This window comes from Pseudomyrmex gracilis, unplaced genomic scaffold (assembly GCF_002006095.1).
Source record: "Pseudomyrmex gracilis isolate BER0280 unplaced genomic scaffold, ASM200609v1 scaffold_15, whole genome shotgun sequence".
NCBI lineage: Eukaryota > Metazoa > Arthropoda > Insecta > Hymenoptera > Formicidae > Pseudomyrmex > Pseudomyrmex gracilis.
This window is the reverse complement of record NW_018020599.1, coordinates 820237-837876: the sequence shown is the minus strand read 5'-3', so window position 1 is coordinate 837876 and position 17640 is coordinate 820237. Positions and strand designations below refer to the sequence as shown.

General features: G+C 41.6%; 1 protein-coding gene across 1 annotated transcript in view; it reads left to right on the top strand.

Annotated features, from left to right (window-relative positions):
• Positions 1 to 17640, top strand: part of LOC109863975 (transmembrane and TPR repeat-containing protein 1-like) — a 126572-nt gene that overhangs the window by 69444 nt on the left and 39488 nt on the right. Inside the window, exons 4-6 of the mRNA XM_020444707.1 lie at positions 1051 to 1182; positions 1445 to 1517; positions 6059 to 6162. Coding sequence (XP_020300296.1) covers positions 1051 to 1182; positions 1445 to 1517; positions 6059 to 6162 — 309 coding nt within the window. The remainder of the gene's footprint in view (positions 1 to 1050; positions 1183 to 1444; positions 1518 to 6058; positions 6163 to 17640) is intronic.

The window sequence follows — 17640 nt, the reverse complement described above, 5'->3', positions numbered from 1 at the left end:
AAGATGCTTGTCTTCGAAGCTGGGAAATTGATTACTCTTGGCTGCCTTTGAGTACTCTTTCTTCCTCGTTTCCTTCCCCATCTTTACTTCATCGTCCCGTTCTGCGTTTTCTCGCCTCTTCTTTTTTTTTTTTTCTATCTAGTGTCTCTCAGAATTTCCTCCTTCGTTTGGTCTCAAGCGTTTACGCGTCGCGTTCAAATCCCTTGGCGATTAAGCGCGACCTATGATTAATTCCAATTATACATTTGGCTTACCGTCAAGACTGTCGGTCGTTTCCTCGAACGCCTCGTTTCCATAGAGCAGGTGTATTCTCACTTGCTCTTCGCCGCGTTGCCACGTTACTATTAATCTTACTTAAAAGACTTTGATGTAAATTGTAAGAAACACCTTCATTTTACCGCGCGGCCCTTCTTACGTCGTTTTTATACGGAAGAGAGTTATACCGGGGACGTGCTACGATCTCGTCCCGACGGACCAATTTCGCATTGGTCTCGTTGTTCCTAAAATCCTGAACGACATCTTGTAACGGATCTGTCACTCCGCGTAAGATTGATGTACACGCCAAGAGACGCGAACGAATAAATCCTACGTGTCTCTGGATCAATGTTCTGGGTGGGAATTGTTTCTCAATATCAATGTTTCTATTCGATACCGTGAGAAGACAAATACATATTGGAAATATCATCAAACAAAGCCGCGTACGAATAAATATTGTATTTTATTATTGCATATCTCTGGATTTTCAATATGAAAATCTTCGAGTGAGAAAATCTTGTTTTATTTGAGACTATATTTTCGCACCTCTTTTTGTGATATTAAAATCTTACGTAAACAAATTTCAAGCAGGGTCCAAGATAAATTTGATCCGGTAGAGTGAAAAAGTTTTTTCATTGTGCTTTGAAAAGTGTCAAAGTGAGTTTCTCTCTTATTTATAATGTGACAACAAAAAGTCGAAAAATTTAAACTTTATCAACTTGCATATTTTCAGTTGTACAATAAACATAATTTTGCGACGATATTTTTTATTCAATTTTCCTAAATTTTTTGCAGCCAACAAACGGCTTACGTGTGGTTCAGCGTTTGTCTCGGCGCTCTGTCGATGTTGGCGAAGGAAACCGGCGTTACTGTTCTAGCACTAAACCTTCTTTACGATCTCTGTCGTTCCTGGCATTCAATCAAGAGGTAAGTGTTTAAGCGCCCGCCATTGCAGCGCGGATATCTTTCTGCGCGGGAAAGTAAAAGGATGATGTCGCGAAATAAACTTTAAATTTTGATATAGCTGTCTTAATTCCAGTTACTTACATTGCTTTAAAGTTGATAGAATTATTTCAATATATCTACGTGCCGCATTGCTCGAAAAATTCGGTTACTTTAACAAAAAAAAGTTTCTCAGAGAATGAAATTCTGAAAGTGCATGAGAGAACACTGGATTATTATTTTGCAGATCTATTTTCGAAGCAAAGTGGAACGACGATTCCAGATATTTCTCGAGACGTGCTGCAGCGTTACTTGTTTCGGTAAGTCATTGTGTAAATAATAAATTATATACATATACATAAATATCGTATATGTGTGTTTTATTATGATATATAACACTGAAAACATTAAAATTAACTCAAAACGCAGACAGAAATAATAGTTTTTACGTATATATCAAGGCAGAACTCTTGTCTGTGTCTATTTTCGTGTTCGGCAAAAAGCGTCATGATACAGAATTAATGTCACTCGACTGTCGAAAGTAATCAAAGGGATATTCCTGGAGGACTGAGGGAGAAAGGGAGACGAGAGAAAAGCGACTCTATAACGACCTGAAGTATGAATATGCGATAATGGTCAAAGAGGATTGGAATCCTCTTAACGCACCATGTACATTCGGTCGTGCGTGGAAACCCCATAGGATTTTCAGACGAACAGCGGCGGGCTCGGCTAGCTTTGTTATTATTGTATTAACGACAATGTCTGCATTTCTGATATCTGGGGAATATATCAGAAAGCGCAGGGACCGTCCGCGAACTATATTTATCCATTTAGGTCCCGCGCACCCTCAACTTATCACGTAACCGGATTAATGGAAAAATCAGGTCCCCGGTTATAAGCCTCGCTGGCGATTCAAGCGTGTATTGTATCGTATAATATTGACTTATCCTTGATTGCTTTATTCACCACGTTCATCAAATATATGAAGAGAAAGGAAAAAGGTTCTAATGAAGCGATCGCGGACTGTGTTTGCACTGGTCCACCCACGTGCTGTGTTATATAGCGTACGAGCTGCTATATAACGCTCGGCATTGCTCCTAAAAGGGATTACATACGTGCTAAGAAAACACGATCGTCGCTCTTCTATAATCCGCGGAATTAACGAGGATATCCCCCATTTCGTATCCGCATCGTTAATTCTTAACGACCGATATCTTTTGTTTTTATCGACCGAGTCTAGTCGGACACCGATGTTTACAGCAGCCCGTGTCTTAAGCAAATTTAACGATCGTTACCGTAGATACAGTGGAGAGACGCGGAGAATTTCCCTTGTACGGTCGCGGAAAATAAATAACATCCTTCTCCGAAATTGCTACGCTGCAAAGACAAACTGTGCAGCAAGCGAAGCGTGGGATGAAATAGCGGCAGTTTCAAAAGATCAACAGAATGATATGTGATTCACATAAATGGGTATTGCACAACGCTCGGCGATGGAAAATATCGCGTGCGCGCGCGGACCTGCCATCGACATCTGCGATAATAATCATCTTTTTCGCAATTAATTTTTTTAAATGACGGCGATAACTAAAATGCACGACAAATTTATCTTTTTTCGAAATCCATTAGACACAAATGACATATTTTCATTTGGACGTATTTTAGATGAGCGTGAAATTTTAATTCGAAGCTCGATTTCCAGTTTAATGTTTAATTCGAAATCTTCTTTTGGAGTTTGTTTTCAAAAATTCAGCTTTTTGCACAAATAATAAGGTTTTTTTTGTGATAAAATTTGACAAATTTTAAAGCACCTTGAATTTTTGAAAACATGCCAATTTTCGTATTTGCGACACGAATCCATCGTGGTCACGCCGATCGATTACGGATTGCGGCACAGTCGTGTAACCCTTGAACGGAATTTACGAGGTGCTATTAAATCCTCGACGCGCTTTACTATCGTCAATGTTCATACTCAAGAAACGTGAGGCTCTTGTGGCGCCGCTCATCGTCTTTATTGCCGCGAATTAATTTAGACGACGTCGTAGTAAGCTTTGCCTGCGCGGGAAAGCGTTCAATAAGGATCGCGTATCTTTGATAAATAATGATCGTGACCAAACAGACATTGTGACAACATTACAAAATACGTTTAATGATTTTCAAATGTTATATATATATATGTATAAACAAACACGAAAAATTTTACGATGTTCTTGAATTCTGTACGGAAAGTTCTGAATGCGCATTAAAATTCTGAATAATTAGACAATAAAGTGTACCGTACAATTTCTCTGGAAAAGAGAATTGCTAAGTAAACGTAATATTTTATCTCCCTAAGACGTATTGTGGTAAGTCAGGGCAGCACGGCCCATCACGCGGGCCAATACGGAAATAAAGGTTGCGCATGGAAGGTACTTTAAGCGAACACGATTCTGAGTTATGCTAATTTATGCCGCCGAACGAGGGAGGCGTGCTTGCACACGACCTACCCTCATACAGTTATCTACATATCCCGGCTCTCCTCCCACGTCGTTTCCGTTGCCCCGCGGCACTTACACGTCCTCTAGCTACGTCGTTCTCGACGATGCTTTTCGACGGTCTTCATCACCGAGAGTAACCGCTAATATCTGAAAATGAGTGCTACTTTGGCCGACGATAAATGCCCTGTCAAATTTATGTACCGCTCCGTTCTACGAAGTTAAGAATAAAGATGTCATTGTGTGGAAAACACTTGTTACGTACCTGCACATCTGTCAAATAAATTGATTAATTGACTGATACAACAATTACTTAGCATTGCGAATCAATTTACAGTTTTTAGAAAAAAAAAGAAAACGTAAGGTAATTTGCATCAAACCGACTACACTTTTTGATCAATGGCGAAACGTCATATTGTGCACACGTCATCGAGTATTATTGTATCGAGAGTAAAATTAATTGCTAAGGGAGCATTGCCAGAGCTCTACATCTAAGGTGACAAACCTAATCAATAGGCCAATCCATTAGATGCATGCTCTGTTTATTGATTGTACGTAGCTAGGTTCACTGTTGTCTGATTAATTTAGAGCGTAATTCATGATTGTTTCACGCTTCCTTAAGACAATGCGATCAAAGAGAAATTACGATCGCAGCTGTTACCCGACGACACAAAAGAAGTATCGTTACTGCGATTTACTTTCTCAAATCGCTTTGTTGTAATTTTAATCATCAATCATCAAATTAAAAGTAACATCCTCTAACGTGCGCGGGAAAATTTTAACAGATATTGTACTTGCAAGAATATAAATCCGCAGTCTCTCTGCTATCGTAACGGCATTTTTCCATTACCGTGTCCGAACACAAAGTTCGCCGTACAAGTTCTGATGCAACAACAACAACAACAACAACAACAACAACAACAAACCAAAACAAAAAACGGAACGATACACCGCACAATATTTTTTGTGCATCGGATATTTATCGGAATTGAATTTCCGTCCTGCTCGCCGTGTTTTCACGGGGTCAACTCGGGACCATACCGTGGCGACGTAATACAATATTCCAAGAGCTTCCTATCGAAGAACAAGACCGGCATTGGTGTCGGACGTCTCGACAGGATATACGCGCGGCGTTTCGACGACAGTGTTCGTACGTGCACATGCGGCGCGTGCTTGTCCGTGCGACCGCTTTTAGGATGGACGACGTTCTCACGTCTATGTCGACTACGATCCTAGAAGGATATGAATACCTCGAATTGGCAGATATTGTCCGGCTCTCTCCTCGAACCCTTCCGTAGCCACTCGACCGTCGTGTCTGCCCGCTCGACAAGAATGCGAGCGTGAGAGGCGTCTCTCCCAACGTAGGTACAAAGGTGGTGAGACAGCGACGACGGCTCTGGATAACTTTGGAGTAAGAGATAGAGAGCAGTCTATCGAAGGATGAGGTGCGGACGTCTATTGGATTAGCGAACTCTGCGAAGGACGTGACGGAAATGTGACGACGGTTTCGTGTCGTTCCCTGCGTGAGAACGTGGAGACGTCCCGACGCAACGGTGACTACCGGAGAGTAAATGTACTGGTGTCTAGCCTGGCTCTTCTCTCAACGCGCATTACTCAATTAGACCGTTTTAAAAAAAACGTGACTGGTGCGGCATCGATTAGCGGGGTTGTCTCGATGTACTATCGAATTTCTTGTTATCTTGTTATCTTGTTATCTTACTGTTAGATGATAAATAATGAAGAATGAGAAAAAGTCGATTCATATGTACGTAGAAATGGACGTGTAATAGAGCAAAAATCTGTCTTCCGTGTTCGCTTTTGCGCCATTAAGTCTACTTTGATTCACTCGCGCTGAAGTCGTGAAATCGTAATAGTTTTACCGCATAAAGTGTTTACGTCTCTGTCGAATCAATAAGCCGTGAGTCGAGAGTCTGCTTCAATTGAAAGCACTCACACACACATACACTGCAGCCACTCTTTGTGTTTTATTTTATATTCTTTTTTCATCACGTAAAACGTAAAAAACACGACGACAGTTCGTGGCCGAATTATAAATGTGAAAATCGTAAATTGCATCACGCAATAAATGCGTTTTAATAGAAATGAGAAACATTCGGTGATGTCACGTTTGGCATTCATATAGCTGCACAAGTTTTTTTTATATATTTTAATGTTTAAAAAAAAATGCCAAGAGAGAAAATTTTAAAAAAAGAGCAAGCATGTTTGCGTTTTGAGTTTGAAAAATAACAAAAACTCTTTCAAATACACATTTAACATTGTTATAAAGGATGTTGATGTGTTTTCAGTGTTTGAAAATAAAAACACGCACAAAGAAAAATATGTTTTCACCATAGCGATATGAAAATTCAATGATCGTTTAATGTTTGCAGTTTGGCATACTTCTTGTGGTGCGGCTCGCTTTGCTCCACGGTACTTTGCCGAACTTCTCCGCGCAGGATAATCCAGCTGCTTTTCATCCCTGTTTCCACGTCAGGTGAGTATCTATATAAATCCTTTATGTTACGCGAGTCGCGACGAGGAATCCTATTACAATGTTTCAAAACTCGCAGCGATTGAGAACGACTGGAAACTTTATACCATTGTCCTTCGTTGAGGAGCAACGTATCGTATATACGTTGAGATCAAAGTGTTGGATGACAATGGAAACAAGACGACTTTATCCTTTGATCTGATTCAACCTGAATTCACCTCTCGCGCCCGGTGCTTTCAGCGCTTGGAAACATTTAAGCGTCAATGCTATTTCGATTGTTTGTCTTCGCACCATTGCGAAAGAATGTTTTCGCCAATCGGACAGTTGGCTGTTTATTTTCGCGAAACTGACACATAAAAATAGAAAAGAACGAATACATATATATATATGTCTATATATACACAAAAATATGTAACAATTAATCTCTTTTTAAATGTAACGTGGAAGAAGAAACAAGAATAATCCAAAATACAAGAATATAAAAGTAAAAGAAAAGTGTACTAGAATGTACACTTGTATGTACTAGAAAAGTGGAACATCCAGTGGATAATGATGATACAGAAAAATTTGTCTTCTATTTATTTCAAATACTTGAGTTATAAAATATCTTCTTCCGCTCCTAACTATCCGCTACGTCTCGAAGTTCGCAAGCATCAGTCGACTGCTCCACCAGAGAAAGATTTTCGATTCGTACTCGGGTTAAATCGAGAGTCTCGTCCGCCCAACTTTTCCACTCCAATTGCCTGCTTGCAGCAGATTCGCGCCGCGTCCTGCTGCGCTGATTCGTTCCTGAGTCTCGTCAAAGAATCCAAACTCGGGCGCAACTTTTCGGTACAACTCGAAAAATCTGTCGGTTGATTTCACCGAAGACGAGACTAGCGATACCGCCGCCACTCGAAACAGCTTTAATCCACTCAACAGCTTCTTGACTCAGTTTTTTTCTTTTTTTTTTTTTTTTTTTCAATTTGTGTTTGAAAGTTTTTTGACAGCGCAATATATAAGTGTTTGAAACCGAATACTGATTCCGTGAACGCGTCCACGAAAAATTCTCTAATATACGATCCGATTTTTCGGTCCGCTGAACATGTCCGGTAAATCCGATTTCGCTATCTTGCGTAGTTCAACGATATCCCATAGCCGTGCCGTATCTATTACGTCTCACAAGAAACGGACGTGTTCTGACATTTCACGTAGATGGAAAATGGAAATGGTCGCGCGTTGCGATTCTCTCGGTGTGTCGCCGCAGAACATCCTTTCATGATGAAAGAGAGAGAGAAAGAGAAATTGCAGAATTTTCACCTTGTAGGAACTTGTTGTTATTATATAAATACACACACACACACACAACGATGTTCTTTCTAACAATAAATAAAATTTCTTTTTCTAGGATATACATAATTCAAATATAGAGAAAAATTATATTTAAAAAATCATGATTGCTATTTAAAGCTCGCCATCTCTTTTACAAGCTGCAATTAGTCTTCTTACTTCTCAGAATTAATTAGTTATACCATTACGTTTTTATGAGATGAAAAAGCTACGTTTTTTAAATTCCTTTCATACATAACAAGGTAACCCGACTGTAAGATTTCTTTTTACACAATTGACGAAAGGAACGTTAATTAAATGCGACATTCTCTCGCCGCGCTCTTTCGCATTTCTCGCTGCCGACGCAGAAATAACATTACAAAGAACTCTAGTTATTCTTTTGTGCGAAAAGAAGAAATGTCTGATCATTTTAGTGTAACGCTGTTGAATATTTTAGCAAAATATCGATCTGTTCCTCGCGTCCCTGTCGTTTCTGTAATACACGTAAACGTACGAAAGTGCTTCCTTTCCCCCGGCGTATTCATTTTCCATTCCGGTATACAATACCATTTTCCCGTACTTCTGTCTCCACCGTGAAGTCAGACAAACGTATAGAAGCAGATCGAAAGGGAAAAACGATATTACGCACAATATTTCCGAGCTGTCTGCGCGGAAACAGGCGGCGAATATACTTTACGAGATGTATAATTTAACCGGGTGTGTGCCGTCGTTTCGCGAAATTTATGATCGCGCAAAACCTACGGTCGGAAGACAATCTTTTCGATACACACTTGTGAACCAATCCATGTCCTTCTGAATTTTCTATCCCACGTACGTTATTCCTTCGCCTTCGTCCTCGAAATATCGGACGCGCGTATACTGGGAAGGACGCACGCGGTGACACGTGTTCGTAAAGTGACGCTGCAACTTGAGCAAATGTACCGGCAGGATGTCGTACGGGGTCGCACGAGGGTTTCGTGCTAATACAGTTATACGTCCCCGCGGTGGTTCACCGGGAATATAGGGGCGATGTATTTGCGATCGCACGTTCGACCGCTCAGGTGGCTACTCGGTTAGATCCCTGCGATGCTACGCGATTAATACGGTAATTTAAGTTTAAGCTTGTTAAGCGGACGACTGGAGCGCGTAACTCCGCGTGGAACGCTAATCGCCGCTTAAATAGGCCACGATATAAATCATGCGCCGCCACGCGCTCATCCGCTATTAACGCGCAACCGTCTTCCCGACAATTACGACTTCGCGCGCTGTAACGGCGCGCGCGATGCCGCTTCAATTTCGCGAAATTCGCAATTTTACGTCGTTTCATGACGCTCCGCTCCTTTGCCCCGAACGCGCGCGTTATTCCATTTCGCACACTTGCACACGTTTGTCACGCATCAGGTCGGTCAATTCGAAATCTGCAAACAAAGCGAGTTTTGCGATTTGTCGCGCGTGCAAACTAACGCGGAGAGTATTTCATATATATCAGAGGGAAATTGTTTCTCTTTGTTGTACTCGGTCGTAAATTTCGCAAAATATGTTGTAACGTCGCATCGTGAAGAAAGAGCGCGCGGTAGGGAATATTGAGTTTCGCGTTTGGACTTTGCGAAATAAGTGGAATTGCCAAAGGGCTAACCCCCGGTTAGAAACGCGGACTATTCGCGTCTATATACGGTCGCGCACGGTCTTTACACGATGATTAATTCCACGTCGGATCCGCCTCATCGTGTTTCCCGCTACTCTTGTACCCATGTGCAATGATATTACGGGCACCATACGCATGTCCCTTCCATCGCGCTCTGTCCCGACTTTGCCGTAAAATATTAACGCGGTAGGCAGACTCCGGAAGACGGTACGACATGTTACGGGAGCGTTACCACGGAAACTTCCCCGTGGTTGTCTCAATAAAACCCTCTTGTTCCGAGGTCGAGTTTGTCGGACTCCGACATGATCTATTATGCTCGGGGATTAAAAGAATATAAATGATCGAAAATGTTCGCCCCAACAATTCGGTAAATACGGAAGCATATTTCTTTTGTCACGTGCATTGCGTTTAGCGTTATTTACGATTTTTTTTTTGCATCGAACAAGTATATTAAAAATTATTCTTTGTGCGAGACGCTTTACTCGCGATAAGCATCAAAATCGCATACAAAATGTATAAAAATGCGCGACATTCGTTTTATGATAATGCAGCGAAACCGGTTACCCGCGGAGGTTACCGCTTATTGTGTTCTTTAAATCGCCGCAGGAGTTCATTGGAATTTATGCAGCACAGTAACTTGAAACTTCTTTACGTTTGTATGTTTGGGATACCCGGGAGATTTATAAGTTTATAAAACAGCTTACCTCTTAGGAACTGCGGAATATCCCGGAAAGCAGAAGGAAACACGCTATAAATGCTTTAACGTAAGTTTTCTCGTAAAAGACTAGGTTCCCCACTTTACCACTTCGTTTGATTTTGATATTTCTTTTGTACGTTTTGCGGTGTGCCGTAACGCGCGCGTAAAAATTTGATGCGTACCTCTAAATCACTGCGCATAACGTTTACGGTAATGGGCGCGGAACAAATTTGCAGAAAATTCGTCGCAACATAATAGTATATTTGTATTATTGGGGAAAAGTCCTCGATGCGCGTATAAATCGACGAGACGTTGCATGACAGAGTGCACTTTGAATTTTACATCCGTGATAGAGAAGCGTTAAAGAATAATAATAATGCGCAAAATCATCCACAATTCCATTCAATGGCGGAACTGGTTTTGTGCGCCGAGATAAATTTGTTTTTTTTTATATTTTTTTATTTTTTTATTTAATGTAAACTTTATTCAATACACGTGAATGACAAGTAAATTGTTGAAATTCGGAATATTCTTAACAATAGTGGAGCGACGAACGTGCGCGCTGCCGCCGTCGAGAGAAGAGTTCATACGCGTGTAGGATTTAGAATCGCGCCGTACAATTCACCGGGAGAACTAGTCAAATCAGTTTTGTCGCGTATCGACGCGCCCGGAGACGATTTTCTCCAAGGAGGATGTCGAAACTCACCTTCATATTTATGAGCCACGTTATGCGAAAATGCAAACGTATGCAGCGCACCAGTCATTTACGGTGCGCTCACAATCATGCACGGGCGATGGAACTTCATGCATGTGATAGCGATGGTGTAATATAACGCCACTCCTCCTCCTCTCTCTCTTTCTCTCTCTCTCTCTCTCTCTCTCTCTTGCGTCTATTTCCATCGCTGTATGTATAATAGCATGTCTTTATGACGTAATCCTTTGACCGAGAATATTGTTATGAGAAAATTTGTATCCGCCACGCTCTCACGGCCATTTTCCTGAAAGTTCTGTTCAATCATCTTTGAAGTATTATTCCCTCTATTTTAATATCGCGTATCTCAATTTGCGCGTACAAAGTATTATTTTGCTCCATATTGCAAATAGCGGTCTTTGATGAGAAATAATACGGAAATAGCGCTCGTTATCTCTCCCGTCGGATTTCTGTAGACAATTTTGCGAACAAACGAGCGAAAATTCTCGGGACATAAAGCACCCGCGATCTATGTAAAACATTTCCGCGATTCTCCATCGAAGATTTCGAATCTACGCGAGGATGATACAGCGAAATGCGCTCTAGCTTCAGAACATTTTAACTGTCGATCAATAATGAAAGATAGCGGAACTTGCACTCATTGTTCTCCGTCTGGATAATCCATCGGAACGCTAAATCCATGGATCAATTTTCGTGCAGACGCCTCATTGCCGGGCGATTAATTCCGATGATCGGAAGTTTCCGCAGTAAATTGCTCTAAGCTCGAGCCTCTCATCTTCTCTTCGCGCTGCTACGTCAATCGAAAGGAAGTGACTGCCCATTCATCAGTCGCGAATCTATTAAAGCGTGTCCCGTTGAACGCGTCTTCTTTTATTTTCCGCTAATGATACATTCAAACCGGGCAACACCAGCCGATTGTGGCGTCGTGATTGTGGTGGTAATGCCCGCCCTCGTAATAACAACGAACGCAAAAGTGCGGGTTGCGCTCACGAGTTTCAAAATTATGAGAATATGCAAAACTGTTTCTCACACGTTAACCTAAGAGAGAGACAAGATTTACGGTAGGTGACATATTTTTGCACGCGAATATTCGCACACTTACGCTCGGGTTAATACCGCTAGTCAACTATACGGACATACGTGTTTCTTTCCCCCGTCGTAGTAAGTACTTTCTCGTAGCAACTTCGTATACTCCCGTCATAATTTATGCTCTATTCAAGCACCTGCGCGCGCGCGCCTTCTCCAGAATTCCGCAACCTTCTATAAACTCGTGTCGCGAGTTCACCGTAAAGATTGCATGATGATATACCCGCCGCAGATAATTAACATCGTTTTACGAAAAGCTCATAATCGAGTCGTTAAATATTAGCCGCGAAAATACATGCTTTCTTTCTTTTGAATAGTCTGACGATAATTTACGAGAAAAATAGCGTGTCTCTCGCAATATCACGAACCGAGCGACGCGACTTAGGTTTTATAAAATATTTAGAGATTTTTTACTAATTTTCATTTTTAAACGATGTATGTGCACCTCGCATTTGAATCTATTTTACGAGCACACATGTGAAAATACATTTTTCAAAGTAATGGTCTCTATAACGCGACGCTACGTGTTGACTTTAATTACGTAACTGCATAACGAAAACGAACTGAACGATCACAACGTGGTTACCCTATCTCTCGCAAGACCAACGAGAATGTACGTGGGCAGAGAACTTCCTGGACAGTGAAAATTCCGGCGTGGAGATAAAACGCCCCTGACAAAGCTACTGCGACGACACCGCTGAGTGCGCGTAATTAGTTATATCCGGAGGGTCTAGGCGCTGTTCTCTAACGAATCCCCCGCGGTAGTAAATTTTATACTTCAAGGGAACAAAGCAACACACACGAAGATGATATCAAACAGCTTTTGTGACTTTTTCCTTCTTTCACTTTTACATCAAAGAATTTGTATATTACCAGCGCGTTTCTTTTTTTTGTTTTTTTTTTTTTTTTTAATTCGTTTTTCTTTATTCTCCCGCGAATGTTTATTCTTAATCCTCACGCGTGTCTTATTTTTACAATAATCTTTTAATAAATTTTAACGTACATGCTAAGGATTACGGTAGAATTCACATCACGTGAAAAATGTAGACGAAGTTTAATAGCGCGTCGTCATGAAACATGATTCTTCGTCGTGTGGTCTTTCGGGGAATCATGTTTCACCTTGTCTCGGCTCGGAAAGCAGCGAGACCAAACAGAAATACAACGTCATCCGCGACAAATAGAGACAAGAGACGGGAAGAAAAGGGTCCGGCTTTCTCGTAAAAAGAAAATGTCGCCGCGGGTGTTGGCTGCGGAGTATCCAATTAGCCGATGTTCGTGAGACGAGTGGATGTTTCGAGACTCGAGAATGTCTGTCGGTATCTTGGGGTCTACCCTCTCGTAGATCGGGCGCATCGTATAAGACGGTGCAATAATGGTTTCCAAGATTACTCTCGTCTTAGGCCTTGTTTTATTCTTCGCTCTTCGTAAAAGAGCGAAAAGAGATAAAACGAATTCTGCGAGGAACAAAATCTACAGCGCAATAAAAGGCATTCTTGACGTTAAAGGCATCCGCCATTTGGGCCGCTGCGCTTTTTTTCCGCGAGGTGTTACGGTTTATTATGCGGGGGAAAGACTACTTGACTTCGCTTCGTTGATCCTCAATAGCTGCCAGCCCATCCTTTACTCCTCGCTTGATTGTCTATCTTCATCTAAAGTTTCTTTTATCTTGTATGCAGTGATGAGAGAATGTTAATTCATTCGCGTGGTATATATTATATAAAAAAAAAACGATCTTTTATTTTGATATTTTGAAATTATTTCTCTCATAACTCCCGAGCAAATCTGAAATTTAATAAAGTAATATTTAGTTCACTAATTTACAAGATGTGTTATGTTGAGTAAATGTTGAGTAAATGACGACTTTACGCCCTGACGAGGCACGATCTTCTTTGATGAACAATTTTAGAAGCACCACCTTGATACGCGAAATATATATGTATAAGTCATCGTGCAGCTATCGTCTCGACACACGTCTCTCTCTCTCTCTCTCTCTTTCTCTTTCTCTCTCTCTCTCTCTCTCTCTCTCTCTCTCTCTCTCTCTCTNTCTCTCTCTCTCTCTCTCTCTCTCTCTCTCTCTCTCTCTCTCTCTGTGTGTGTGTGGCTTGCGCAATGACGTTAAATTATCCATTAACCACTTTAGAGGACATTAAGTCAGTAGGGCCGCGAAATTTCGCTGCTCCGGCGTATATACGACGCCTTGGAGGCAGAGATCCGAGGTGCCTTAAAGATGTAGAGCGCGGTTAACAGCACGCATTTACACCGAGCTCCAAAGCCGCGGAATGTCTCAGACTAACTGATACGGCATGACATAAATTCCCTATGGCCTCTAAGAGCACTTTGGGTAAGCCGCATCGTCGGCTTTCTTAGTCAAACGGCGCGCTTCCGTATGAGTGCCATATCGTATGCGTTACATCCCCGTGTATTATACGCGTATGTATAATGTATATTTATGATTGCGAGAACAGTCAGTTGCTGCGAGCTCGCGCACGACAAAAACCCGTGTAATGTATCATATGCGTTAGAAAAATTGTTCTCGAATAATTCGCGTTGGAACACTGTATAAATTAATATCGCCGTTCTACTCGACGACGCTTGAGCGTGATGCATCATCGGTCCGACGGCGAATAGAATAAATCTAACGGCTTAAGGGATTTCTTGCCGGTATAATAATGGCGGCACCGGAACTGTATTAACTCTTCCGATTTACCGCCGGTGTCACCGATATTTCACTTGAAAACGCTATGTAATACAAAATGCAACCGGGATTTACACGCTGAATATTATTGTTCCGGGAGCGCGCACGCGGATTTATATGCGTGCGTACGGCACAGTACATAAAGCAGAGAACGATGTATCATATTCATTGTATACAGAACGAACATTAATCTTAAATGTATCGCGGGGATACACCTCCGAGTTATCAGACCGCTCTCGTAGTAGGGTAATAAAAATTTGTGAACTTTGTATCACTGTCTGTATGTACAGATTTTAATTGTGCTTAATATTCCCTGGCGCTCATTTAGCTACGTAATCACAAATGAATTAAATTTATTTAAGACCTGAATAAATTTACAATACGAAATGTCACGTATAACATTATGAATACGAATACGCGGCAATAAATCAGAGATGTCATGCATAATCAAATACCATTTTTGTTAATTATATCTGAAGAATTTTATACGTATGAGCCTGATGAATGTTAAAATATCTACAAAAAATTTCACAGTAGTATAAATGATTTAATAGAAATTATGTATTTTTCACTTACGGAAATAACTAGCTCTGCACTGTGACAAGAATAAAAATTCTTTATTTATACGACACGACTGACGTCAATTCCGTCAATCTAAACGCTTCCTCCCATCGATCCGATGAGGAAGGAATTAATTTGCTCATTTCACTCAGCAGCGACGACAATGTCGCCGCGCTAAAGCTTTATAGCCTATCTCATTTGAAGCGGCATTATCAAGGCAGGCATGGCGCATCGGTGGATGCTGCTCTTTCTTTCATGAGATGAGGGTTGTAAACTTGCAGTCCTCGGAGACCTTATCCGTGTACGTCGTTATAATGTGGCGGATACACGAACGGCTGGATGGCGCGACGAGACTGCCGGGGATGTTGTCGTCGACAATCCCTCAACGACGTATCTGATGTACACGGTTACGCGCTGAACCCTGAATGTTTCACCGAGACCCGAAACCTCCGTACGTCATCATCCATCCCGACGTCTTCTATTCATCACAACGTAGCGCGATGTACACACATGTATATACACACACATAAAGAGACATACACACACACACATTTGGATAAATGTAGACACCAGATCAAGAGTCTGTGTATCCGAGCAACGCGACGGTAGTCGACGATGCGGAACAGCTAAATCGCGACGCGGCTTCGTGTACGCGTTTCCTGGATCCATTCTGACGCGTCCGCACGCAGACCTGGATCGTCATCAGTTTCCGTATGTTCGTAAGCAAGACTGACGGCAAAGCATCCTGCCGCGAGGCGATGCTTCGCTTTCGATCAATCAACCCTGCCGCTTCCGAACTCCACTCGTTCGTGTTGGGAGGTAGAGAGGTCTTGCGCGAGTCGGGTAAATTACTGCGAAACGGGTATAGCCGACGCCTTACCTATCCCAGGGCAGGATAGCTGGGGTTGGGATTGCACGCCACAAATTATCTGCGCAGAGACTCACCTACTAATTCTCTCACTTTCCGACAGCGCTACCGTTTTCCGAGAGAGTTTCATCTCCCTCGCTCGTTCACGAGGTCGTTTTCGAAACGGCAAAATAAAAATACATAGGTTTACAGAGATGCACAAGCATTCTTCATTCTGATATTTCATACATGTAAGAGATTTATGTGTTTCACCCGGAGAAATACCGCGCAATACATTTTAATTGCACGTGTTATTTAGTATTGTTGAACTCGTGCATGTTTTGCAGCATGTGGAAAAGCTTATTAATCCTGCAGCGGCAGACGAGTAAGAGCTTAATGTTCTCAGGTAAATTACATGAGACCGTATTAATGGCTGTAGCCACGGCCTTCGTCACAAAGTTCGGAACTGCTAACGCGAATATATCAGAAATAATGTGTGGACATACGTATAACCGAAGTTACACGCCATTGAGCTTAGTTACGCCAATAAAATTCATTCTCGCAGAGGCCGGTGCAATTAATTAAATTAAACCGCATAACGATATTAACATTGAGCGCGTGTTTCGCTTAAAAAAGAAGCGACTCCGTGTGCCTCGCAAAATTAACCAAACGTAGTTAACTAAATGATTTGGTACGTGTATCGTTCAATGTATCATTCATGAGCAATAAACCGTGTAACTATTACACGCACACACTATCTTCGAAATGGCGTTTCAATTCCATTTCGTGTTACGTGAATTCCATCTGATCACAGTTCTGTTGAATGCGTATTGCATTCGCCGGCAAATGTTGCTTTGGCAAGTGAAGTATAACATATACAGAGAATAATCGAAAGATATATATATATATATATATATGTATACATATATATAGATATGCGAATCTTAAATATATTCGCAATATATTAATGGTAATGATAATGCGGCAATTAAGAAGCAAGAATAAAAAATAATAAAAGCAATTAAAAAACGCAAAACAAATAAGGAATGAAAAAACGGGGAAACAATGAAAATCTTGCATACGATACAATAACGAATCCCTTTGCGTGCCACTCGATCGAACGTGCTCTTAATTAAGCAGGAATCTTTCATGAGTTTGCCGGCGTGAGCGAGGCACGTTTTTCGCGTTTATATCCCGAAACACGACTCTAAGCAACGCAGACGGTAATTATTCTTCTCTTTACGGTCTGGAGGAGACTCCCGCGATGTGTTCGCGTGCACGTTCAATTAAAACGGCTCGAGAGAGTCGAACTAATACGAAACGCGATCGTTAACGACGAGAAAAAGAAGTCCCCGTTGTCGAAGAGCTACGTCTACGACGACGATACGAGCGTGGAACGACGAAAAGTCGGGAATCGAGAAGGGAAGAGTTTATTTAAGCGGAAAACGCGGATCGGGTTGAGTGCGGCGTCTCATATGCGCCATTCAGACGTTCGATCTATTTCCGTTTTCACACTTGCTCGATTAAAGGGGAACATAAAGGATTTAGCGGGGACGCTTCGCAGTTTCGGCAAGCGGCACTTGTCATTTTGGCGCGCTAAAAATATATATAATGGTGCCGATGACGATAAATCATTTCGCACAAATATGATTACTCGTGACAGCAGCTGTTGGTGATTGGTGATTCGTTGACAATTCTGATAACAAATAATAACCAAGCGCGACCTTTTTCGAATTCGACGCGGTGTTTATATCACCTGGAACGGAGAGCGTCGATTGAAAATCAAACCGCAATATCGCGGATCCGATCATTGAACGGAACAAAATTTGTTGACGGAATTTGCTGCGGCTATTTACGGAAACAATGTGCTGAAGCGTGCTATTGTTCTCTTCGTGAAACCACCGGTACAAAATCGAACTATTAAATTTTA